At 39.8% G+C, this 27,442-nt stretch overlaps 1 protein-coding gene across 1 annotated transcript; it reads left to right on the top strand.

Moving 5' to 3' along the window:
• Positions 1-306: 306 nt before the first annotated feature.
• On the top strand, positions 307-26,413 carry LOC111659175 (RNA polymerase II elongation factor ELL2-like). Its single transcript, XM_023412027.2, has 12 exons — positions 307-451; positions 1,105-1,152; positions 13,445-13,572; positions 14,771-14,934; positions 16,934-17,178; positions 18,654-18,778; positions 19,331-19,445; positions 19,765-20,254; positions 20,967-21,018; positions 21,575-21,746; positions 21,851-21,895; positions 23,322-26,413. The coding sequence occupies exons 1-12, from the start codon at positions 314-316 to the stop codon at positions 23,430-23,432; spliced, it is 1,833 nt and encodes a 610-aa protein (XP_023267795.1). The 5' UTR covers positions 307-313; the 3' UTR covers positions 23,433-26,413.
• The last annotated feature ends 1,029 nt before the right edge of the window (positions 26,414-27,442 follow it).

Below are 27,442 nucleotides of genomic sequence, written 5' to 3'. Positions count from 1 at the left end.
TATATAATTTCATGACTTTGCTACTTTTTTTCTATGGACCCTATGGAGAGTGAGTGTTATAGGTATATCAGAAACAGCTGGTGAGGATAAATAAACAAACAAAACAAATGTGTAAATATGAGAACAGAAAATATTAAATATTTTTCTGGATATTATATAGTCTGTTATTGTATAGTAAATGCCATGTATAAATCCTGTATACAACCTGCCTTCAGTGCTGCTGTCGCCCCGCCCACACAATGACGTATCAGGGAGCGTGCGGAGCGGAGAGAGGAAAGCAGCTTTAATTGCAGGGCAGAGAGAAAAGCCAGCGATGGCTTCGCTTAGGCAGGAGCACCGCTATGGGCTCTCCTGTGGAAAAAATAACAGAAACAGCCCCAGCAGGACGCTGTACCATGTCAAGCTCACGGACACAGCTATCAAAGCGCTGGAGGCTTATCAAAACCTCAAGGTACCGTTTCCTCGTGTGTGTGTCTGTGTGTGCGCGTGCGTTTGGTGTTGAATTCAATCTTACACTTGTCAAAGTTGTCGCCTGCGCTTTACTTCTTCTTCGCTCTTCATTTTGTTCACTTACTGTTCAGTTGTTTGTTTTTACGCTTTTCATTTTTTTAGATAGCGTTTCGTCTGTCTGTGTACGGTATGACTAAATAAATGAGAGAAACTCAAACAAGTTTACAGTTACTTGTAACTGCGTTACCCCGTGAATCAGTTGGCTACTTTACTGCATAGCATACCAGGACTGAACCCTGTGATTGTCGGGAAAGAAGGGTCCGTCAGCTGTTTGCTGGGAAACCTTCCGGGTGCTTCAAAGTAAAGCACATAGTCTGCCTACTGATCTAATTGACAAGTCGGCTAGTTTGTCTCATAATTAGCTCCAGTTGAGACCATTACCAGCACACAGGAATTACTGCTTGTATTTAACTTACATTTAAACAAATTACAGCATAATTGTGTTTATGAGGCTAATTGAGATTACAGAGCTTTCTGAATATGTGCAACTATGCCACAGCAAATGATCGTTTTTCTTTCTTTCTTTCTTTCTTTCTTTCTTTCTTTCTTTCTTTCTTTCTTTCTTTCTTTCTTTCTTTCTTTCTTTGACTTTAGGGATCTTTATCAAGTGAACCATCAATTTGTTTCAAAGGAAACCAAGGGGTAAGTTTGTTAGTCATTTTTATTACTATCATTGTTATTTATGTTCAGTTTATGGGGATCTTAATTAAGCATAATCTTGTTAGAAATCCAATCTAAATAGATGGCTTAATCACTATTTAAACAAGTATTTGCAAACCAAGTGCTAAATACTCATCTGCATACCACAAGGCCTCAGCTCGTTTGTTCAAATGGATGAAACTGCATCATATGTGTAAGAAGGCAACACATCGGTCTGTCATCTCTTAAACTAAAGGTGAACACCAAGTTATTTCTGAAAATCAACAACTGCAAAGAAGGTTTCGTTCATCACACGTTGCTGTGGACTCACTCGTCCCACCACACTGCTGCTCTCGGAGCGCTCAGATGAGAGTTTATAGGTGGCCGTCTCAAGCAGATAGGCGACATGCAGGTTACTGGGTCAGGCTGGAGACTGTGGAGAGGCTTTGTTAGGTCAGTGAGCGGTGCAGGGAAAAGGAGGGAGGGGGAGAAGGAGAGAAGGACCTGCACACACACACTGACAGAACTGGTGTCAACAGTGCAGAGAGGAGTTATCATAAGTCAAATGAGGAGCCTTCAGTGACACAGATTAGCACTCTGCTCCTTGTTCTCATTTGGGAAAATATACTTGGATAATATATCAGTGTGAGTGTGTGTTTACTGTGTGTAATACAGTATTACACTATATTATTGAGCCTGAACTATGTGTGTTATATCAGGAGCAGCTGTGTCCCTGGGGAATATTTTACTTACAATGCTAATTGCATGGGCTGGTTAGAGGGAGTTGCAACCCCCTTCCTGTCATGACAAGATGAGCAGAGTAGTGGTGCGTTTTGTAAGGGGGCTTGTGTGGTGAACAGACTGGCTTAAACCTTTAAGTGTGCAATGTGGTGTGGAGTATGTTACTCCTACTTTCCCTGAATTTAAGGTACAGAGGTATTTTGTGAAAGTTACTTTAAATTGAAGTGATGCATTTGAAAAATGTATTTTTCCAGAGAACATTCTTTATTTTTCCCTCGAGGGATTGAGGGAAGTCGAATTCATTTTTACTTCCTGACCGTCATTATTATTATAATAATCTGGTGGGTGTGCCTTTCTAATTAGTCCAGGATGTTTGTGTAAAGTTTCCGAACTGGCTCCTGCACAAACTGTATTCAGGCTTGTCTACCTTAAAAGCAGCTCACAGTGTTTGCGGTCTGGTATTGGAGGTTAATGGGGCAGATGGTCAACTGCTATTTTTTTTTTTTTTTTTTTTTTTTTTTTAAACTGGCTCTTTAGATCCCAACTGCAACTCCTGAAACAAGGCACAGGGCCATTGACAGGAATATGTGTAGCATCAAATTAGAAAAAATGCTGCAAATCCAATACAAGGATTCACAGCTCACACACTAAGCTGAAGGACTTTGTGGAGTTTGTGTTGGGAGTAGTTTGCCATAAAACATTGCTTGATGAAACTACTGTAGCTGCAAAATAAAGTGTTTTTAAACAGACCCACATGACTCTACTTTTCTTAACAGGCAGTTTGTTGACTTTGTCCTTCAGCCTAGGCAAGAGGGAAATGCCATCTGTTAAAATCAAATGAAAGGAAATTGAACCAATTTTTTGTCTCTCTGATTATATATGTTAGTGTTTCTCAACAAGGACTTGTGCTAGTAAGATTTAATTTAGCGGAGTGCTGTAGCCTGAAAACTGTATCGAAACATTGGCCTTGTGTCTGAGGTTTGACATGGTGACAGTTCATCTTTGGACTTCTGTCATTGTGATGACAAAGGGATTGAAGAGAATGTCACACCACTCCCCTGTACATGACACAGAAAGTTATTTGCCAAATTAATGTTTAGAGGTGATTACAGGAGCCCTAATGCTCCTGACTACAGTGTGAAGCATCATGACTTCAGTTTGCATTAGTTTTCCCTGTCTTCCTGACTCAGACATTCATGAATGTGTGTTTTTGTATGCGTTAGTGTGTGTAGCGTTGGCACACTTTTGCTCCAGTAATAGCTTGACAGATTATATGAACTCTGGCCTGCTTTCCCATCCTTTTCCCAGGTTGGAGTCCCAGTTTTTGTGTGTGTGTGTGTGTGTGTGTGTGTGTGTGTGTGTGTGTGTGTGTGTGTGTGTGTGTGTGTGTGAGAACACACTTTCTATGCTAACATGGTGTGTGTGATATACTATGAATGTTTTTTTATGTGTTAAATGTGGGTGTGGATCTTGTTGTGTTTCTCGGGTGTGTGTGTGTTTATGCTGTGTCCTGTGTGGCCTAAAGGCATGATTTATTCATGTCCCACCTCCTTTTTCCTGTCCTGCCCTCTCTGCCTATTGTGGCGCAGTCTTTAGCCTGGCAGGACCAGAGTGGATCCCCCAAGGACCCTCGGTGTGTGGTGTGTGTGCGTTTGTTTGTTTGGTTTGTCTGTGTGTATAAAAGAGCAAGGGAATAAGGGAATTTTTGGCACTTGCTTTTCTGTAAGTATCTGTGTGTTTGAGCGCAGGTTTTTTTGTCTGTTTGTGTGTTTATGCTGTCTATGCTGAGATCCCCAGAGTCCCCTCTGATTGTGTGTTGTCTCCTCTGATTTGAATAACAATGAGTGGGGGAATGCAGGCTGTGTGTTGTCACCCTGCTTGGATCACCCAAAATGAATCAAGTTTTTCAGCCCGACGCATAACACTCAGTCCAGATGTGTTGTGCCCTGCCCCGAGGGTTTGTTTGTGCCCGACATGATAGAAACGTCCCCGCTGTGGAACTAATGATATTCCATCATAAACATTTGGTTATTGAACTATGGCCACAGTTTGAAATCTAGACTTTTATGTGACTTCTGTCAGTTGTTTTTTTAACAAGGGAAACACTGATGTTAATTCAATTACAGTAGAAACTGAAGACGTAGGTATAAAAACTAAATGACTACAATGTAAGCACCAAAAAAAAAATGCACCCTTAATTTGTGCAGAAATCATCTTGAAAGATAAAATTAAATAGTACTTAACATCACGTGAAAAAAAGTATAGGGCAATTAATTTCAACATGTGCAAAAGAGCTTTCACTGAATGTCGGTAATCTATTCAGGATACTGTAAATGTTGTGCATGTTACTTGGTGTGTGTGTGTGTGTGTGTGTGTGTGTGTGTGTGTGTGCGCGCCCACAAAGAAGAAATTGTTGTTGGATTATGATGTTTCAAACACTGGTGGTTATAGCTTGCTACTTCTTATAAAAAGCCAAGAATGAAAATCTTGTGTGCCGGCAGGATTACATATTTATTTAGCGAGTGTGTGAGTGCAAGATGAAGACAAGTGACCCTCTGAGATCCAGCAGCAGCTCTGGAAAAATGCGTTCTCTGTCCAATTAAGCAGCTTGGAGATATGGAGCACATCTTGGCTCGCTGAGGAACGTGTCCCGTTTAATTCCCTCATGTGAAAATCCACACCATAAGCTAATGAGGCATAAAAGGGTACACACACAGACACACACACACACACACACAAGCGTATGGCTCTGCATGTCTGTAGACATAGTATTCTGTGGGAGGGGGTAGACATAGGGGCTTTTGTCAGGCACAGTGACCCACAATTTGTTGAAGTTGACAGTTTGGCCCTCAGGCACCTGCCAGAGATGTATCGTTCTTGGCATTGCAGGGGGAAACCTCAGGGGATGCTTGTGGCACAGCACCCCTTCCCATCCTCCTCCCTCCCTCCTCCGTCATACCCAGCCACCTCTCCCCCCAGTGTTGGAGCTTGCTGCTCTGGCAGCAGCTCTGTCCCTCTGTGAAATTGCAAATGAAAAGGAATGGAAGGTGATTACAGGCTGGGGCTTGATTACATGCACTGTCTCCCACTCAAGGCAGCTACATTAATCACTCACTTCCAGCATGTGCAACTCGGCTAGAGAGAAGACACCGTGTAGCTCCAAGCGTTGACTGATTGACTGTGGGATCATAAACACACTTCTGCGTTAAACACGCAAAACCTCTCGTTTGTCTCTTTGTATGTTCTTCTCGTCTCGTCTCTGCTGCCCCCCGTTCTTCTCTCTTGCACTGGGCCAGAGACACAGACACACATTGTGTTTTGTATCGCTGGCCTCCATTGTGGAGGGGACTTGTCTTAAATGGCATGTGTCAACTTGTGGCCCTGGGAACGATTGGGCTCTTTTGTTTGTGATGAGATGATGAGAAGTAGTGTTTACTGAAGTGTGGTGAGGATGAGGGTGGTGGCTGGCTGGCTGGCTGGCTGGCTGGCTGAGCATGTGTGTGTGTGTGTTTGTGTCTGTCATTGTGTGTGTGTCTCTAAGCCACTGGCGGAGATGTTTGGCTGATAGCTAGACTTTGGCCTTTCTCCCTCCTGAGTCTTATGAGTGGCAGTAATGCTGATTACACCCTGGTGAGAGAAGCTGGAGCTGAGCCCCTCTTTGCTCACACTGGATTAACAGAGATACACACACAGACACAGACACACACACACACACATACACATACACAGAGTTTGCATTAGCACCAGGCCCAGAGTGACTTGCCTCCTGCTGATAACAGACAGCGGTGGTGGCGACAGGTTTCACTCCCTCCTCCACCTCCTCCTCACCTCCTCCCTCTCCTCCTATCAACCACAAAGGGGAACCAGTGCCATGGCATCCCACTCTGGAGCCGAGGAGGCCAGAACAAAAGACGGCCTGTTTTCAGAAGGCCATTACTCAGGCTGCAGAGGATGTGGAAACAATAGGCTGCATGAGATCTACACCCAGACCCCACATTCAACCAAAAGCTAGCAGGAAACATAAGCCCTGTGCACCGACAGCAGTCTCTCACAGCTTTTGTTCAATTGACTTTATAGTTTGATAAAGCCAGGAAAATGAGCCTTTCCCGTCCTGCAGCTTCAACGTGTGGAGACATTTATGACAGTTGAAGGTGAACTGTGGCTCATTAAGATAGTGTCGCCATACATACTGACAGTCTTGACTTTTATTGTGTCAAAACTTCAACTGCTGAAATTTTACAGTATGGGTCTCTGTGTTACTTGGCAAGTATTTCTGAAGTGGAAATTATAAATCTGATGCAGGTCAGTAGTGTAGTCTCACAGCTATTGACCACTGTTATTTTGGAAGGTCATAGGTTGCCTCAACATGCTTGTGTGTCCATAAAAAGAGTGATAACAAATTAACAGAATAATCAAAAAAAGAGAGATAAGAAGAGAAATTCATGTGCCAGAAATTGATGAAAAGAATAATAGTTTCTATGTTTGTTCTCTTTCTTTGCTGCTCCTATTGGTTACCGCACAGCCTCAATCTAGTAAACTTGGGTTTGTGGGGATTAAGATGAAATGTCCGCGCTTGTTATCTTTTATCTTTCTCTTATCAAACACCAGTAAGGAAGTAAGAGTTGAAGAAAACTAAATTCAGCGCACACACGCACGCACGCACGCACGCACGCACGCACGCACGCACGCACATGCAGGCATACAGTTGTAGAATTACATCCAAACACACTATCACTGATCACTGATATCACTGCACATACTAGTATTTCTGGTTTTCTCACAGAGGTGCCATTCAGCTTAAAAACCAAAGGAGCCCAGGGAACTGCAATTAACTTCTCACTAAACCTTAAACTACTGCTGCTGCCGCTGCTCCGTCCCCCTATATATGTTGACAGGGTGAAATATCGTCACATTTTTTCATTTCTAACTTGATTGATATAGAGATATCATGAACAAAAATGTTGGAGACCCACAGGAATAGATGTGTGCTGATTTATTACTTGTGTGAAATGAAGGGAGTGGCCAGCTCACTCATTGGGCTTCTTAACAGCAAGATAGCAGGGCTTGTGTATTAGGCTTTAGCAATATCCAAAATGTAATATCTCTACACTCGATACAGTCCAGTCCAGCTGGCTGGGGTATTTTGTTTTTTAATGCATAGTTATATTACTGTATTTCAAAGTTGTATATGTCAAATGCCAAGGTACAATGTACAGTAAGCAAAGCAGTTAAATGAGGGCCGGATTCAATAAAAAAAATCTGTCGGGGTGGGACACCTTCAGGGTTCTTATTCTGGCCCAGTGACACCAGCATTTAAAACAGCACTGCTGACATCTATATATAGAATAGGCCTTGATTAATTTTTCTTTGCTCAAAATCTGATGTAAATTATTTGACTTAAAACTTGAACGGTTTCAGACAAACACATACAAGTAAACAACCAAGACTGTGTAGAAAGAAAAAAAGTGTTGGGAAGTTTGCAGAAGAAGAAAACAGATGGACATACAGGCCGTCGCCAAGAGTAACGCCTCCGAGAGAGATTGATGGAGACAGGGCAGAGAGTCGGCAAAGGCTTGATATTTGCTTTTTACTAAGACAGAGGAGGAATTATTGGAAAAACAGAGAGACTGTCCTAGCTGTATTAACTAAATTGAGACGGAGGTAGGCTCGAGGATGAGACTGAATCGTCTGGAAGTGAATGTGTGAAGTTACTAGGCAGTGGGGGGGCCGTGGTTTGGGTTAAAAGAATGAATTATATGTTGAAACACTTGTCAGATTCAGGATTCTCAAGGTTCGCCTCTTTGCCTTTTGGCCTCTGAGGGTCACTGAGCATTACTGAGGGCATAAGTCAATCCCAAATGTTGGGCAATTTTTATTATATTCATTTCTTAAGAATAGACCCTTGCTGATAAATGCGTTTACACAAAACCACCTTAGTAACTTTATCTATGCTTGTTTTGTTGCTGCAGTTTTCATTCTGCTTCATTCAACAATCGCAAAGATCAGAAGCAACCCACAGATTGGCCTGTGTATATTCTCATTTGTCCAGGTCATAGTATCCTAAAGGAACCCACAGATTCCCTGAATATTTAACTTGAAAGGAAGACAATAAATATTTCATTATTCATGGTCAGTTGAATTCTTTAAGTGCCAAGTCCTTTGTAAGAGCGCCTCTCTGGGTTTGAATTGCCGTGTGTGCCTCTCAGGAGGATGCACTAGGCTTTGGTGTGGGACCCAGTGGCTGGGAACGAGAGTGCTCGTGGTAATTTGCACAGTGGGGGTCTAGAAGTCTGCCCGTGCAGGTCATACGAACCGCCATTAGGGATGAATGGCAGCGAGTGCTCCTGGGTGCCCTGTGGAATGACTGTGCATTTTTAACAGCTGGAATCCTGCAATGACACGCAGCACAATCCAATAAACAGTCTGTAAATTATTGATTGTCACATACTCTGCAGGACGAATGGAGGAAATGTCCTCTGATGATCTCCTCTCTGACTGAGTGGTATAGGGTTTGTATCAAAAGTGTCTGTTGCCTTAATAAGAATAAGCAAGTTATTATGTATTTAAGACATTTAATTTCCACCTTAGATGTGCATTACATCTACTGCTCTTCCAGGCATCCTCAGATAGAGATGTGTGAACTCATAGGATTTACACCACCAGAAAAAACTAATGATGGTTAAAACAAAACTTTAATTGTGCTTTTAGTTTGTGTAAACTGGGAGAATTACAGAAGTACAATTTTCCCGTGAAATGGCATTTGTTTCTGCTGCCCTGATACTGTACATGGAAATACTTTTCACACTTAATGTGAAAGATGTTTTTCACTGGAAGTGGAATTCAAAACAAGCAGCAAGGCTCTTAATCATTTTTCTGGGCTGATCCATTTGAGCAGCATTTGCCAAATGCCAAATTTAGCCAAAAGGACGCCAAACCATAGCCGAAGCCCTGTTCTTCATTGGATGTTGTGTTCTTCTGTTTTGGGGTTTGGAGCTGAAACTAATTTATCAATTTTTGTCTTCTTTTTATGTTGAAAATCTTTTTTTTGCCTGTATTTGGACAGTCACAGAGAGTGACAGGAAATTCGGGTGTGTGTGTGCCAGGTGACATCACTTTTAACATCTTCAGACTGCTTGTTCGTCCAAAATCCAGAGATGATCTGTTTAAAATGACATAAAATGGAAGAAAAAATAAGTCCCCATCCTTTGAGAAGCTGGTATAAGTGAATGTGAAAGGCATTTTTGCCTAAACCTGTGTAAACTTTGAGGTTGGGTAGCATGTTAGCTGAAAGCAACTGCCTGCTGTGGCCGTGAACGACAGTGACGAGAACAGTGGGACTGAACCGCAAAGCTAAGAGTCTAAATCCACGCTAGCAGCTCTGTGAGGCTTTACATGCTAACATGCTCATTATGACAGTGCTAACATGCTAATGTTTAGCAGGTACTGCTCACATCTTAGTTTAGCCAGTTAGCATGCTAACATTTTTGGTGCTAATTCTCTGTAGGTCTGTCACTATGAGAAGCACCTTTCACATTACATGCACTCATTTAAGAAACTTTAAAGGGTTGATAATGAGAATTGTTAATGATTCATTTTCTGTCGGATCCACTAATTGACTTAGTGGCTGATCGTTTTAGTAGCAATGGATTATCTCACGCTTGCAGAGAACTGAAACATAACCTTGTGTGTTATTGGGCTCTGACTAACAGCTGTTTCTCTGGTTTCATAGCTAATTAAAAGTTTCTCAATTTTGAACAGATTTGTGGGTGTAAGATGAGCAAGAAGTGTTTACAGAGACATCAGTATCACCATCTTTATTTGGATCACCATAGTGGTTGTTGAAATAACAAGGCTTTAAACTTTATTACTATTTAGTTAATGGATGTGCCTAAGTGGTCATTAAAAATAAAAGTACATGTATCATAAAATGTTAAACGTTAACATAAAACAATCTTTAATGTATCCTCCCAGTGTGAGTGCAACTTGTTGTCTGACCTCTGTCTCTTACCAACAATGAGACCTCAAGTATTAACCTACAGGATTTAAGCTTGTATCACTGAAGAGCTACCCACAGGCAACTGTTACATAATCCAAGTAATGTTGTCAGGAGATCCACCTGTGCAACTATATGCAAGCTGGTCTATATCGTTCGGCGCTGTCTGAGTTCAGCTGCGTATAGTTTGTATAAATTCCTGTGGTGAAACGCTGCGTGTAAAGACATGTGCAGCAGGCTGATAAGAGAACAGAGCCAACGTCTATGTTGCTTTGTTGCGTCACAACATCTGAAGTGACTTTTTAAGACATCCATCCTGCTGAGTGTTAGCTAAGCAGCATTCACTAAGTTGTCAGTTCAGATCGAGTTCATGGCCTTTTAAACATTTATTAATTTTAGTGTCAGTCAGCATACAGTACACTACTTTCATAAGCCGCAAGCTGAAACTGACAAGCCTTTACCGGACTATTTGTTGTCAGCTTTGTTTACACTGTGCCACAGTGGCACATGGATGAAAACAATCATACAGTACAGAACATTGCAGCATGTGGAAAACTAGCAATCATCCAGTTTCATGGCCATTAAAATCTTTTTTTTCTTGTAAATGAAGTAGTCAGAAACCTCACAGCTTTAGTTTGAATGCATTATGAACCATGCAAATACAGTAGAAAAAATGTCAGTTTCAAGACAAGATGTAATGGTTTTAATGGAACGAGCTGAGAAAATGTTTTTGACACATAAGATGTTTTACTCCCTGTGTTACAAAGAAAAGTGTCAAATGTTCATAGTTGAGAAACTAGAAACAGCAAATATTTTATATTTTTGATTAAAGAAGATAACAAAAATTATTTGATTATCGAAATAGTTGCTGATTAATTTTTTCAATTGACTTATCAATTAATAGACTAATTATTACAGCTTTAATCTATTGTTAAGATACAAACATATATTATAGCATCTTTAAGAAAATGACATGAGTCAAAGGACATTACGCACCATAAATACATTGTTACTATTTACTTATTTACTTTAGTTTCTTGTACCTCATTTAAACCATGTTCAACCAGTTTAAATAACTGGGGGAAAAAATTTTCCCTCTGATAAACATTTTTACAGTTCAGTGTTAATGTCCCACCCTAGTGTCTGTGGATGCCACCTTCACATGCATGCGTACACGTGAACGAATCTGAACAGGCACTGGACATAGTTGGCCAAGAGAGTTTGAAAAATGAGGAAACCAGACCCATATGGGAGCTGAGGGACACAACAGGAGAAAGCAGAGGAAATCAAACACTTAAACTTGTTTCCCACCCCAAAAAAGATGGCACAGCTTCCTGTAGCATGAAGAATGAGATTGCTGTGAAACTGCTGACCCCCCCCCCCACACACACACACACACACTCTTATGAGGCAGTGAAGAATACTTGTGATGACAGTGTGGATCTGCACTGGCACCTTCACTTCGAGATTTACCTTATTTACTGTATTCACTGTAGCTCCTGACAAGCTAGAATATCCCTCTGTATCTATTTCACCCTTACTCTCTATTATGTATCCCCAAAATTTCCCTGCAGTGCTTCGGTAGTGCAGTGCTAAAAATTTCTCACAAAACTAAATGAAAGTACCAGAGACGTTTTGCAGAGTTCTGCTTTCATGAACGTGCAATTACATCTTTTTCAGTGGTCAAATCAGTGTAGTTTCTGACTTTTTACTGATCCTCAGTTTTCCTGATCTGTTATTATATGTCTCCGTGTGTCTCCGTGTGTGTTCGTGTGTGCATTTGTCTGCCCTGGAGGTTGCAGCCTTGGCTCAGCTGCGCTCCACTGAGTCTGCCAGTAGATCTCAGTGGAGCGGACTCTTAAAAACACTGTTTACCCAAGGAGATTTATTTAAAGTTACAGAGCGGCACAAAGTCTCACTCCAGATCCTCTATGTGCATGTGTGTGTGTGTGCGTTTTACTCATGGTATTTATCTGTTCATGTGTGCACACGTACAAGGCCGTGTCAGGATGCTGTGCAAGTGACAGATTGTTCTTTCACCGTACTTTCACAAAAGGTGTAGCTGATCTTATAATTTCACTTCAATTGAATATTTCTCCACATTATCACAGTCAATGCATTTTCTAGTCAAACACCTGGACTGTGTGTTCACAAGGTCTCATTAACTCTTCCCAGTGACAATCATCAGGTCATGCATGTATTTTCTTCCTGTAATCAGGCGGAAGACTCATATGCGAGTCATCTCGTCTCAGGACGCTTTTCCCGACCCAGCCTCTGTGGAGCATGAATCAGACCCTGCTGGTCTTTGAAGAACACACAACAGGGGATTTTCTTTTGACACGTTAAAATGACTGGTATCGAAGATTCTGTGTAATGCAATGTAATGCGTCATATGTGGGTCTTTGAAGGGGTTATCGGCCTTCTCCTACAGAGCGAAACACAAACACTTGTCAGTATGGAAAATAAAAATTGTGGTAATGGGGGAAGAAGAAAGAGTCTGTTGCCTTAATTTGGAAACAGATGAGGTTAAATTACACAGGTATATTTCCTGTGTCTTTGGAGCTGCAGTATATTATTTTTACATTTAAATGGTATTTCACCCTGCAGAGCAGTTAGTTGTCAAGAATGGTAAAATATCGATGGTCTTTCGGCTGTCCAATACATTGGGCAGGAGCAAGGTGTGTCAATTTTCATGAAATTAGGTGTGGATATTCAGGAGCACCATAAAACCTACAAAAACCAAGCAGCTTTTAAGTTAATATGATGAACATCCAGCTGTTGCAAGCTGAATAGTTCAAACGATGAGCTGAAATTCACTATGACTCGGCTTCTGACGAGCCGCAGGGAGCTGCAGGTTCAGGTGGTAATTTGCTGTCGACCTCTTTCATATTGTTACATTGTTATTTGATACATTTTTATTATAAAAACATTGATTATAGCCACTGTAATGTTTCTGCTGAGCCCCTGACCTTATATGTTGTGTGCCACCATCTGACCAAACCATCCACTTACATTCAGGAGACCTATCAACTGCATTTGTCCGAGTTTGTTCTTTGCAGTGGGCTGAAAGTTGTGAAAAAAGAAACTTCATTGATTTATGTTGATTGCAAAAACCTTGACTTTGGACAGCTCTGTGTCCTTGGCTACAACGCATTTGGCTTCGGAGTATGTCTCTGAAATTCTGCTGAGTAGATACATTTCTTTTCCCTACCAAAAGTTGACAGTTTGAAAGATAACAAAAGATGCATGAACTCTTTAGGAAAACATTGACAAGTTAAAGCAACGGGTTGGTACCAAGCCAGTGAATCAAGATAACTGTTCTTTTCATGCATCTGATTATGTGCGCATGAGTACTGTTGAATACCTGGGTTAAGGTCTTCATACAGACATAAGCATGATAAAAACAGACAGGAACTCATATTTGTGACTCTACACTAATATGTGGGTGCATTTAACTTTTGTGTGTTGTTTGTGTGCAACAATTTGTCAGTTGTCTGCCTATGTAATTGTTGGCCTGTTTGTCCTGAATAAGATCTGACTTTCTTCTGTTTTTCTTCACAGTACATCAAGATCCCAGCTCCCACACCAGAGTCTCTGTCTGCTCTTCGCGTCTTCTCGTTCTACTTATCCAGCGACAGCAAAGACCAACCTCAAGCCAGCTTTGACTGCATCCATCAGTATGTTTCAAGGTATGAAGTTAATCAAAAACTCTTTATTTTCGCATACTGTATGTCCTTGCATAAAAGAGCACATCAAGTAATTTGTTTAATTTATTTCTTTTAAACATTTTTCACCAATGTCTGCTATTTTTCCTGATTTAAGGTTCTGCCTCAAGCTCTATAAAAAAAAAAAAAAACTACCTAGAAATCATTTGTTCCTCAGCAAAGATTTATGGCAAATATTTACTGCAAAAGTTGATTCAGTGCAAAGCTTCCAGACCTGTCTGTCACAACAAGTTAAGGTGCAAGTGCTTTATGTGATCTGCTGGCTGTGGCACATGTGACCCCGGATGACAGCTTTCTGTCATCTCCATAGGTCAGCAGACGTGCACCACAATTTTTTTTTTTTTTTGTGAACCCTCTGCTCTTTCTTAATCCCCACGTCTCTGAGACCATCGTGAGAGACAGTTCTACACAGGATATAGGCAGTTGTAATTTCCTGTATATTTCTGGGCTGACCCTCTCATTACTGAGACCTGTGATGCCTTGTTTATGGGGTGGATATGCTTGGAAAGTGAGGGTTACGCTCTGTTGCTGCCTCCTGCTGCCAGACGGCTGACTGTGGTCTGAACTGGAACTTGTTCTGGTTCCAGTCAGCTGCTTGGAGCCAAGAGCAACAGCTTAGACGTGTGAGGGCAAGAGTCTGCATTGTTTTGATATTTAGAGGATACAGGGGAGAAAGCATATAATTGTGTTGTGAAGATAAAAATTGGATCAGGGAAAAGGACTCTCATTTTATTTTTTTTATTTTTTTTTTTTTTTCTTAACTCCATTTGGCAGCACAGTAAATCCCTGATTTATTGACAGCATTAACGCAGCCCCTGTTCATGTGTTGAACATTTCACTTTTGTCCAAGATCATCCTTGTTTTGCAAGTGTGCTGTCAGGAGCCAAGCTAATCCTGGTGGTTTTTCAGAGGCTCTATCCTGCTTTGAACCAGGATCTCTGGCTTTCTCACACATAGTGGACTGCAGGGCTATATCTAGCCTGTGACATAACGTACAGTAACCATAGACCTTTCTTAGCCAGCTCCCACCACAGAGCCACTTTATGCTGCATGGGTTGGTATGCTGCTCTAAGATAGCTAATAGGACTATGTTTTTACAGCGTTTACTGTACAGCCGGCAGAGAGCCCTGCGGTTCAACTGGCTCTGTGTTTTGTCTTACAGTGATGGCCGTGAGCAGCTGGAAGGTCAGGGCATTATCCAGGACAAGATCACCGTGTGTGCCACCGATGACTCGTACCAGATGACCCGGGAGAGGATGTCTCAGGTGGAGAAGGACATCTGGAGCCGCTCTGCCATTGAGATCAAACCTGGAGCCACACATCCAAGTAAGAATAGACGGGAGGCCTCTGTGGAGCAAAAACAGGAGGATCAGAGGATACCTCTGCAGATTTTCATAAGAAAAGGCCAAACAGCTTTAAGCTTGGAAGAAGCATAGCACATTGGATGTGGACACACTGTGGCATATGAAAATAAAAATAGAAATATAATAACACCAATAAAAGTAGGAATATTTCCCTTGCTTGAAAAATATTATTAATATATTCACTGTTCAAAGCTGAAAACCAGATATTTTCCCATCGTGATGTGGAATGAAACCAGATTTAAAGGCTATATTTGTGGTTCTACAATGAAGACCAAAACCCCCAACTCTTGTCTCCCATATTGTCCTTGCCTCTCTTTACACGTCTGGCTTTAAAAAGAGTATTTGCCAAATGGATGTTTGATACAGGTCAAAGTCGTCAGCGTCTGTCTTTAAAGCAAGGTTCTTACCATTTATTCTACTGAAAGACATATTTTCATGAAGAAGTCGGGGAGGGTAATCTCCAAATGTAGCTCATGAAATTAAATGTTAGCTGCAAGGGCTCGTAAATAGTTTCATTCTTGTAGCAAACAACTTAATTTGCTGCACGGTGGTGCCGAAAGCTTGTGCAGAAACGGCTCACTGTTGTTCCAAACATATCACAAGTCTCATTACAAAATGTTAACCAGATGTTTGCCACGCAATTGATAAGCATAAATTCACAGGTGATAAGTTTTTCCTTTCCAACAACTTTATTGCCACATTTGTCAAGTTTGTGTGTGTGTGTTTGTGTATGTTTTTTCTTTTTTGTTTTTTTTGTTTTTTAGATCTTAATCATTGAGGATACTTTACAGGATATTAATCATATGAGAACTTAAACTCTTGAGCTACTTCCTCTTCTCTTTTATCTTTTTTCTCTTTTCCAACCTTTGCCGTGGTTATGCAATATTGTTTCTTGGCGTGATTCTAGACCCCCATATCAGTGCTGGAGCTCGAGGGAAGCTGAATCTCTGGGTGGTTCAGACCAAATTTAGACTTTTTGGATTGTGTAACATTGGGTCTTAAGGTGACGATGGCTTGCCAACATACAGTATATGCCCAGAGGGAAACATTTAATAACTGCACTCTACACTTCAGCTTCAGGAGGTGCTCATGAACATAGTGCATATTACCAGGCATGCCAAAACTTATAAAGCATGCCTCTGACACTCCACACAACCCACACCATAATAATTACATAATTTAGAGTATTTTTTTTAAAATCATGATTAATGGCTGGTAGTAAAGTAATGATAAAGCATAGAGTTATTATCTCTTCACAGGGCAAGCTTTTGTGGTTGAAAGGAAAGCTGCCTACTCCTGTACCTTTGCCCCTCTCTGACCTTCAAAGAGCAGATTAATCCGTAATGGGATTAGCACAGAGAGATAGCTTTCACTGCTCTAACATGTCTGTAGCAGGGATGTAAGCAATGATCATTTGAGTGTTTACATCTGAAGACAAATAGCTGCAGGCCAGCATGCTCGTGTGTTCTACAGATAAAGGTTAACAGAAGATATTTTGATGAATGTTTCCTTGTTATCCAGTCAGCTGTCAAGATAGTTTAGCCCAGAGAGCACGTGCATATGTCGAACAGATAAAGGCAGTGTTTTAGAGTTTCAAATCAGGCTGTGACACACTCTTGTTTGTCACATCACTTATTTTGTTTGATCTCCTGCATGAAAATATGAAAAGTTTTTTTTTTTTGTGCTTGCTTAGGGCTCACAAATTAGTTTTAATGAGCTTAAGTATAAGTCTCTCTAAATATCTGGAAACTCTGAAGATTAGATTTCTTGTGACTTACTGAGACATATTTGAAGGTGAAGAATGTGTTTTGGATGTAAAATGCATATAAACACAGTTTTTATACAGATTGTAAATAAACCTTGACATTATATCGTGTAGAGTTTGGGGTAGTGAAAAATACAACAAATTCATTAATAATAATTGCAATTATAATATAAATAATATTTTTTTTTGTGTTCAGGTAAATGTGTCAAGCTCCACAAGAGGCCAGTTCCTTCCTCTGCGTCAGACGGCAGCTTCTATAAGCAGTCTAGCAACATTCGGCGGAATGGTGGTATGGCCACACCGACCCAGAAGCCCCTGAGGGAGCGCATCATCCACCTGCTGGCTCTTAAACCGTACAGGAAACCAGAGCTGCTGCTGTGGCTGGAAAGAGAAAGAGCCGGCCCCAAAGACAAGGCGGAGCTGAGTCCTATACTGGAGGAGGTATGCAGAAATAATGTGTGTGTATGCGTCCATGCATACAGACATATATAGACCTTAAACACTTCACGTCACTTCACACACTACTACTACACGTTGGGGAAAAAAAAAAAAAAGCACATCACGGTGTTGTTTGTGTGTGTGCCCCATCACGTTTGACCCATAATTTGCACACTGCTTTCATATAAGAACATACTTCTTTACATGGACACACACACACGTTTCTGTCTGATGGGTGAAAATCTATTTGAGCAGTGACATATATTAACACTACAGTGTTCAAACCATTTTGTCAGGGTTGAATATGTGTCCCAGGATCTGAAAAGTAGAAACTTACATTACATCCCATCCAACAAACAGATAATCTCACGCTGAAAGAAACCCGGGCCTGTTGTGCTTTAATTGAACTTGTGATCTAATTTAGAAACGTTTACTTTACTTGACTTTTCCTGTATACATTTTTGGGTAATTCCTAAATGATGTTTGCGTGTCTGTACTGCCGTCACTGGTGTGTGTTTGGGTGTGTATTTTTTCTGGGCCTTGTGCTTGTTGATGTGTGTGCATGCATGTGGTTTTTGTGTCTGTGCGTGTGTGTAATTAGGTCGGTGCTGTAATTGTCTTTGCAGAGATTGTGTTTGCAGTGGGGCGGGCCGCTCTGTCAGGAGGCCACAGAAAGATAGATGTCCTCGGAGAAAGGCAGTCTGACGAGATTAGAGAGGAGGGTAGAGTCACTGTGAGACAGAAAGCGTGAGACTCTACAATGGGAAAAGAATCAGAGAAAAAGAGTTTTTGTCTTTTCAGGAATTCCACATCCTGGACTTTAACACAAGAATATATTTTGGATATATTTGGTTAAAATATCTCGACAAAGTTTGTACTGACCCAAGCATATTTGGCAAGTGATTATATATTTGTGCTGCGAAATGTTTTTTCTTTGTATTGGCGCAGCCACATGGAGAAAATAAAAAGTTGCAGTTTTGATTTTCAAGAGTAACAAAACAAAAACTAGATAAATTATTAAGAAAAAGTAGATTATTTACATTATACAAGTGACTGTTTTATATGAGTCATCAGTTAAATTGTTACTTGTCAGACTGACATGAGGGATCAAAAAGCTGCGATATGTAGAGAAATAGTTTAACATGATGGTATCCAACAATCTAGCAATAATATAAGACACACTACATTTAATACTCATGTGAAATATACTTTTTAACAGGTGTGTGGAAGAGCTTTAGGCTGCAGTACAGCAGGAAACACATGGTGTGATAATGGTGGTGTTTTGGCACAATACATTCCCTGTTAGGAAAATAAGTTTAGTCTGTTCCTTAATTTATGTGCGTGACTGGACTTTTAATTCACAATTTAGTAATCTCACATAAAGTCAAAGAATACTTTACTTTAAGATGTGCACAGGTGTGAATGAAGTCAGAAATGAAAGACTTAAAAATAACATCATGTGGTGTCCTGGATTTCAGGTGGCAAAAGTGAATCCAAAAGACAGCAGCTACCTGCTGAGGGATGACTTCTACAAGCACGTGCAGAGGGACTGGCCAGGCTACAGCGAGGAGGAGAGGCAGCTGATCAGCAGGCTGCTGGCCAGGTGGGTGAGAGGCATGGGCCAAATAGGGATGCCATCTCTATAATCACACATCCCTCTCTCATTATAAAGCTTGTTTCTCTGTGTCTCTTCACTTTTCAATATGTCGCACAAGTATTCCTTAGTGGTGGTGGTGGTGACATAACCATTATCACGACCGAAAGACGAAACAGACGAAAACAGACCTGTAGTAACTCTCATGAATTACATAATTGTAACTGGACATGGCAACTTTCCTTTCTAGCAGTATAATTGTTTCTCACAGCTTCTGGCAGACAGTGGCTCTCATCTTTATCTGTTGTCTATTCCTCTCTCCTCCGCATCTTCTTCTCTCATTCTCACACATCTCCAGACATGCACTAATCAACACTGAGAAACAAAAACTTGTCTGTACCTGCTACACAAAGAATCTGTTTGTTTTTCATGCTCGGCTTTTCTAGTTCTGTAAATACACATAACTCTCCAGTGACGCCATTTAAAACTGAATGTTTCTAAACTCCTCATAAAGGGATATCTTTTTTTCTTATTCTCAAATTCATTCTTTCTGTGTAACAGGAAGCTTCAGCTGCAGATAAGCAACCAATCAAGAAATCTTCAAGCAAACGTGTCAGTACTAAAGACCTCAGAGGATACGACACTACATCACAGCACCGTGAAAAATCCTGCAGTGGTAAATAACCTCATTGGTTTTCATTAACTTTGAACATGTATGAAAGTGACTAATGTGCTTTTAAACTACTGCTTCTTTTTTGTACTTGTTTCTACATATACAGTAAATATAAATTAGTATGTATTTACTGAGTATATTACATTTTCAAAATTTAAATTGTTGCGTCTGTCTTGGGTATTAATGGTGTATGTAGTTTGAGAGTCAGAGTTTGATATCAGAAGCTAGGCTGCAGGTCGTTTATGTGGTTTTGTAAGGAAATATTTATGCATGATTTGAGTGATAAATATTCATTTCTCACATTTCCTTCTCACTTTCCCAGAAACGCCCCGTGCCTTTTGACTCATTGCAAAGGCTAGCTGTTAAGAGACAAAAACTTGTGGACCAGAGGTTGCAACAGCAGCCCACCATAAACGGACTCTTAAACAAGAAAGGAGAATCCGCCAATGCAAATCCTACCCTCGACCCCAGCCTCCACATAAAGACTGAGTTTCAAAGGACAACTAACCATACTAGTAACCAGACTGGCTCGCCAGGGGGCCACAATGGCTTTCTCCTAATGCCCAAATTGTCTAGCACCCCTAACACACCTGTTTCAGAGAGCAGGGAGCAAGAACCCAAACTAAACAGCCATCAGCCACCGCAGGGGGACTCTGACTGCACTCACCAGCAGCTCGCAAACAACAACCAGCACAGAAAGAAGAAATCTAAAAAGCACAAAGACAAGGAGCGGGAGAGGTTGAAAGTCAACCAGGGCAGTGATTGGTTGGAAACGAGTCCTGATCTCAAGCAGAACCCAGACAAACTTGACAGTAAGGCCTCTTTTTACTGATACTAACCTCCATTCTTCTCATACTGTTTGATTACACCCTGAAACCAACACTGTGATGTAGGGACACAGTCTTGATCTTATTTTCTTTTTTTTTTTTTTAAAGCTATTGTCACATTATCGGCTCTGTTTGAATATTCTGTCATATTGCAATGGTCACATCTCTAAGACACCCTTTTGTTGTGTCTGAACTGCTGTTTTTTCTCTGCACTTGCCTACATAATAATAAGTTAACCACCAATACTTCTAACAGATGACCAGTGGTAATTGTGTGTGAGGTCTCTCTGAGTGACCGTTTATCTCACAGCTCACTGGTGCATTTATAGAGTATTATCTCATAAGCATGTCTGTGTTTGCTCCCTTAAGCTCACTCTCTTGAGTCCTCAGTGTGTTATATGGCTGATTGACTCAACAACAGCTCCAGCACTGCTTTGGGTCTCTAAGCTGAGATGTCTCCTGATACTAACAAGCTCACGCACACACACACACACACACACACACACACACACACACACACACACACACACACACACACACACACACACACTCACTCACACTCACTCACACTGTGGCTTTTTGCAAAACAAAAACACATTGCCTAATATTCAGACAGTGACAAAGAGTAATGTAGATGAGTGTTTCGCCTCAACTCAAGCTAATATGATTTACTTTATCTTATGTGTTTTTTTTTCCAGATCCAGACATCACAAATGCTGTGGCCTCTGAGGAAAAGCCAGATTATGTGCTGTGAGTATCAACAATATTGTAAAATCATTCTGCTGTGATTTCCTTTTAACAAACTTAAGATGTCTTGTCAGTTAAAATATGTGTTGCACATGTAACTAATCTTAACTACATACTATCAGAATTTACAGAACTTACATTGGCCCTGGTTCAAGATAGTAGACAGACATTCTTTGTTTACACATATAAATTGTTGTACTAAAGGATTTGATAAAGAATTGTCTCCAAAGGTAATGAATGGACATGTCTCCCAGCAGCACATTGTGGCTGTATACTGCCATCTTGTGTGTAAAAGAGCTATTGCACACAAAAAATAAAACAAGGGTTTCAAGAAATTTTAGAGAACTCATATTAAAAGGTATTTGTGCATGAAAGAATGATTGTGAAATGAAATCTGTGTAGAGGATAAGATTCAGAAGGAGGAGTGTGTTGTTTTTATTCCTTAACCCACTGTATATGATCAGTTAGATTGGCCAAGGTGAATACGATCTGTGATGTTAACTATTGAAACATGACATGTACACTATCACTGACTGTTTGTCTGTGTGTCTCCTTGTAGCACCTATGGCACCATAATGAGTTTGGAGCAACGTAAGAGGTACCAGGAAGATTTCTGCGCAGAGTATGATGAATACAAAGACCTCCACTCCCGGATCGCCACCATAACCCACATGTTTGTTCAGCTAGGATCCAAGATCAAGAGCCTGTCCCCTGGCACACAAGACTACAAGGTAAAGATACAACTACAACTTATACATAAAGATGCTAAGGCATAAATTTATGCAGCTGAATTAATATTTACAATTTAATGATTTATTTTTTTCATGCCATGTAGATAATGGAAGACCAAATACTAGAAAAGTACAACAAGTATCGGAAGGTAAGTCATAATGTTGCTGCCATTTGAATGGTTAGTCATTTTTCCTTTTAGTGGATTTTACAAACGGGTAACGAGTTTCCATCCACCTGTTTTTATGCACATTTTCTATTATGCTAAACCAACGGCAACATTTGAAAAATCTCTCCATTTATTCCAAAAAATTGTATATGATTGGCTGAGGTGGAAAAGTCAGTGTAATGCTAAAAGCAAAATGTGAAAGTGCAATGGAAACAGAAATAGCAAATAAATTGTGACATGCGTGAAGAAACTAAAAATAGCGGCAGACGAAAACGTCACGTGTGTGTGTGGAGCTGTGTGGAGCATCTGTGTTTTCCTTGACTGCCACTCTTCATTTTGTTGCAACACTTTAATGGCACCAAAGTGGAGGATTAGAGCATTAATCCACATTTTCTTTGGTTGGTTCTTTCACAATTGGGTTAAGTTTTTGAGCAACATTTGGAAGAAAACAGCTACGGGAAAAGGTCATTACTTCCTTTGAATAAATGACTAAATTCATAACACAAGTAAAGCTGTATGGATTCATTTTACTATCGTACTAAGTAAAACAAATTTATAGTATGTTTTACACAGAAAGTTACTTGCATTAAGTAACTAAACCAAACTCTAACCCTAACTCTAGACAAGCCAAAGCATGTTTGTATACAGCTCCAATCATCTTTTCAGCCTAAGTACTGTGTAACCACAGGTCCTCTTTTTAATGAATGCTCAGCAGCTGCTTGAAATTCGTGGGAAAAAAAGTATTTCAAGTATTGGATTTTATTCTTTTGGCAAAGTTTAAATATTTATAACTGTCAGTGGTCAGTACACCCCATTACAAAAGAATTTAAAAAACTTGTTTTTTAAAAAGATACTTATGATACATCATGACCTTGGAGAACACAGAGATCTGGATAAGATAAGATAAAGATAAGATACTCCTTTATTAATCCCATAGTGAGGAAATTTGCCATGATTGGAGCAGGCTTTCTTTAAAATGCATCTTTGCTTCTTCAGTCTTTAAATCGGACCCTCACATACTGTAGCTCTGCTGTTAGCATAAGTGCTGCCAATATTCCCTGTGATCTACTGCACATGGTATCAATAACTGTATCATTGTGTGAAAGTTCTTCATTATTACCCAGTGCTAAACAGTAGAAAGTTGCAGAGATAGTTTCTGTGAAATCAGCTGTGAACGTTTGAACATTAAAAATGTGTCTGTTAACAGAGTACCAGAAGTTGTTGAATTGTGGGTTTACATTCAATGTCATTATATTTAAAAGGGTCCAAGCAATTTTTCAGTTCAGATTTTTCACATCGTCAGGTCACTTTGCAGAAGACAAATTTTTGGTTTGCTGGGTGAGAATGTGGGAATGTGAAAATGAATGTGGAAACCTTTTTATTAAAACGTTTTCTCTTGTCTCCACAGAAATTCCCAGGTTACCGGGAGGAGAAGAAACGCTGCGAGTATCTCCATGAGAAACTGTCCTACATTAAACAGCTCATCATAGACTATGATGTCTCTCAGGCTTCTTCATAGCATAGGCTCTCCCCCTCACATGTTGACATCCAATGTTTTTATATGGAAGCCCCTCCTTTCCACAGGTATCAAACAAAGAATTTTTACCTGAGAGTGATATAAAAGGTTTTGGATGAAACTTCAGGCGTCAACACAGACCACTTCTGCTGGGACCATGGATGATGCTGTGAGCACTAATGAGTCAAGAACAGATTCCACTCTGGTATTTGTAAGTGTATTTGTATTGAAGTTATCATTTCTTTCAATTGTTATGTTAATGTGATAACTCCAAGGGAGAAGCACAGATAGTCTTGGGATTATGACAGTCGTGCATCTGTGCATATCACATGACATGACAGTTTCCCTGTCATGTCATTACCAGTGTCAGTGTAAGCCATTGTGTTGAAAATATGTAATAGGTAGCAAATACGACTACACCTCATTGACTTTGTTTTTGACATGTTAAGTCAAACATTGCTCCAGGCAAGTTTTCACTTTCATTTTTTATACATTTTGAGATTTCAATATGCAGTGTGAGTGTACTTTTACAAATTCCATATCAAAGTTGCCTCATACGCGAAATATGATTGAAGCAGCCCACTGCAAAAAAACTGAAATGTTAGTTATTTTAATCCCTCACATTTTTTTAAGTAAATGGACTGGTGATAACTCCACTTGTTTCCAGTGCAGTTTCCCTTAATGTTCCAGGCAAGTTTAAATCAATTACTGCATCAGCATCAAGATACTGACACCTGATTTTTTTTTTTTTTTTTTTTAAAGTCTTCTTCTTACTTTTAAAGTAAAAGAAGTTTGTATTGGAAACAAGTGAAATGATCTCATTCTCTGGGAGAAGGGAAGGTTATTAGGACTCAATAATATATAAAGCGATACATTAAAATGAAGATATTTTGCAATATGGCCAGAAAGGGGTACTACTGTTCACTTGGTCTCGACATAACTAAATTCAAATTGAAATGGTCTCTTAGATTTTGAAATCGGCTGAATATAATGAATAAAAAAGAAAATATTCAAATGGCTTGATACGTTTATAGGTGCAGGTTCACATAGAACCTGATGCAGTACAGTACAATGACGAATATGCTGTCTCCCAAATGCACTTGTGTCTATCTAAAGTATTTATTCACCACACCCCTTTCTTTTGAATGACTAGAAAAGGGACCAAAATGCTTGGCCTTAATGGCTGCTGCAATAACTTGGTGAGGAAAGATGATTTTTCCTCCCCAAAACAGTTACTGACATTGTTAATCAGGCGTTAAGTCTAGTTTGAAGTATTTCAACCCACTGGAAAGAAGTGTGTTTCTCTCTTTTGCTTAGAACTACTGATGTATTTATTTTAAGCCATATTCCTCTGTCCCGTGTTGTTGAAGCATCACATCTTGTTAGATCAAAGTGTTTGGATCCAAGCAGCTTGGGGAGTGTGGCGGGAGAAGTTGCGAGTAGATGAAATGTTCGGCTAATATAATATGATGCATGTTTTGCCCTCGTCTGACCTGACACAGTTGTGGAGAGTCACTGGTTAAAGCTGGCCCAAAGTCCTCTAAATATTGATGTTGAAATGGCAAAGAAAGGCCTCAGATGGGAGGTCAGAAATTGTTCACTTATGCTCTATAAAGAAAAAAAACACACACTACAAGATTAGGTGCAAAGCATGATGGTACATTGTGTCTTTGTTCACGTCGTACTGCATTGTTATTTTGATCATATGAGAATTCAGACAGCACTAAAAATGGGAGTCAACACTACATTGGAGACTTTATAGCGCACAGTGAATGATTTCAGCATCATCCCTAGATTGTTGGTCTTCATGGAAATATGGAGCCATATAAGTAAAATGTGTACGTTTGCTACATCATAACCATTTGTGGTGCTTGGGTATTTTAAATACTAGTCCAGAGGCTTTTATATCCTTCAGTTTTTAGTTAATAATCGATGCCCATTCAGGGTTTGTTTTTTGTTTTTGTTTTTTTGCACTAAAACTGGTTTGAAAAAAAGGGGGCTTGTGAACATTATAATTGTTCATCTTGGTTGCAGTTTTTGTACCAAATGTTATCACAAAGTCAGTGACATATGTAGAAGCCTTAAGATTTAATTTTTATAGAACAAAAACCTTCAAACTGCCAATTTCAACATGGAGTCATCATCCACACTCATCTGTTATCTGCCTTATATTACTGTTAGCTATTAAGCCTGTCTTTGCCATTTAACTGTTCAAGTGAATGCCAACGGTGGCTTTCTCACACGTTTGAATATTACTTTCTGGAGGAAATATTTCATCATATATTTTAAAAATTGTTTAGTGCACACTTTGATTTGCAGTGATGGCATATAGCTTACTCTTACTGCAGCTGCATTGGAAATCCCTCTGGTACTCTGTTTTTAAATCATGATTGATGTATATGGTGATGCATTTATCATTAGGAATATAACCGTGGTTAACTCTATCACTGATATTCCTATTTGAATTCCATTTGACTCAGCTCTGAGCATTTGGTTTGATTGGAAGACTGTCTTCAGTGATTTCTGCTATATTTCGAGCACAGAAAATCAATTGTTAAAATAACAATACTCAATCACTTTCAGGTAGAGAGTGGTAATTACAAAAATGTTTCAGGTGGAGAAAAATATAATGGTGTCAAGTGGTTGATTGACAACCATAATTATCTGGGGGTTATTATACCATATATTGACTATGATGAAAGAATCACCGGTCTTGAAGACAGCATATTTCTTACAAAATCACTAAATGAATTTTATTTATCTGTGCAAGTCTTAATCACAAGCTACAATAACAGGTTCATTCATTTTGTTCTTGGACTGGTGCTGAGCACTCACAAGGCACCAGTGTGTACTGCACATCAGGTGTTTTTATGTACTATGTACCTGCTGAAGGGAAGGCAGAGCATTATGAACTGCATTTTACAAATGTATACTTTCTCTTTTCCTGTTGTGCTAAATTCAAAAGAATAAAAACATCAAAGCGATTTTTGCTTTGAGGCTTTTTTTTTATTTTTATATATATACAGGTAATCTGCGTCAAGCATTGATGCACCACCATACCCTCTGGTGGTCAGCCAAAGTCTGCCACTGGCCCAGTGCAACATTCTGAAGAAGCAGTATGAAGTTTAAATTCTTTCTATTATCTGCTGTTGCACAGTAAAGCTGTTTGTTAACTCAAAATCACACATAATTTATTATGAATATTACAATCATTATTACAATTATTGACCATGAATTGCTTATTTTGTTTATGTTTTATGTTTTGTTATTTGTTTGTTTATTTAGCTCAAGGGCCTCGAGTCCATATTAAAATCACAATAATAATATTTTCACAAATGCAATGGGTTATAACACAAGTAAGCATGCTCATACACATCAAGCCTACACATGATACTGGCCCACTTTAAGAGGAGCATTAGTACCAAACAGAAATGACAAAGCAAAGAGGGATTTTTCACAACCTAGCAAACACAACAGCTGTTCATATAGTTTCATTAACTAATGATAATGCCATTATTCACAACTTATAAACCCTTTATAAAGCCCTTCTAAGAATATTGTAGGCCTACTGAAAATATTTTATTCTGTCTCCTTTGCTGATAAATAATCCACTAAAATCCACAGACTTTATCAAGGTTTTTTTTATTAAAGCCACTTTGTGTCTGTGTATGTGTACAAAAACACCAGCTTTCATCATTTCTCACTATTGATTGTACTCCATTTTCATGGTTGTAGACTACAACAAAGCCATATATTGTCCATATTGATCCCGTTTCACAGATATCAGAAACCGTTTATCCGTGACTGAGTTTTAACCATGGAATATTAAGACTTAAACTGAAATGTGAGAAAATAACAGCATGCTGGGTCTGTAAAAATAACCGTATAATCATGAATTGATAGTATTGACATGGAGTTACTTGACGGGTCTAGGTGCTCCGCATACCCACCTGGCAACAGTACGTCCATGGAGACACTGTTGTCACGACGACCGTGAAACAATTAGCATTCTC

Source organism: Seriola lalandi, unplaced genomic scaffold, assembly GCF_002814215.2.
Source record: "Seriola lalandi dorsalis isolate HSWRI2012SDOR001 ecotype SW California unplaced genomic scaffold, Sedor1 jcf7180002054474, whole genome shotgun sequence".
Classification (NCBI taxonomy): Eukaryota; Metazoa; Chordata; class Actinopteri; order Carangiformes; family Carangidae; genus Seriola; species Seriola lalandi.
Note: the sequence above shows the minus strand (reverse complement) of the source record. Positions and strands in the feature narration are given on the sequence as shown.

Bases quoted from the DNA above. Each gene is read 5' to 3' on its own strand.
- LOC111659175 (XM_023412027.2), top strand. From the start codon at position 314: ATGGCTTCGCTTAGGCAGGAGCACCGCTATGGGCTCTCCTGTGGAAAA. The intron at 14,935-16,933 runs GTAAGAATAGAC...TTTTGTGTTCAG, and splicing joins ACCTGGAGCCACACATCCAA to GTAAATGTGTCAAGCTCCAC. The intron at 19,446-19,764 runs GTAAATAACCTC...TCACTTTCCCAG, and splicing joins CCGTGAAAAATCCTGCAGTG to AAACGCCCCGTGCCTTTTGA.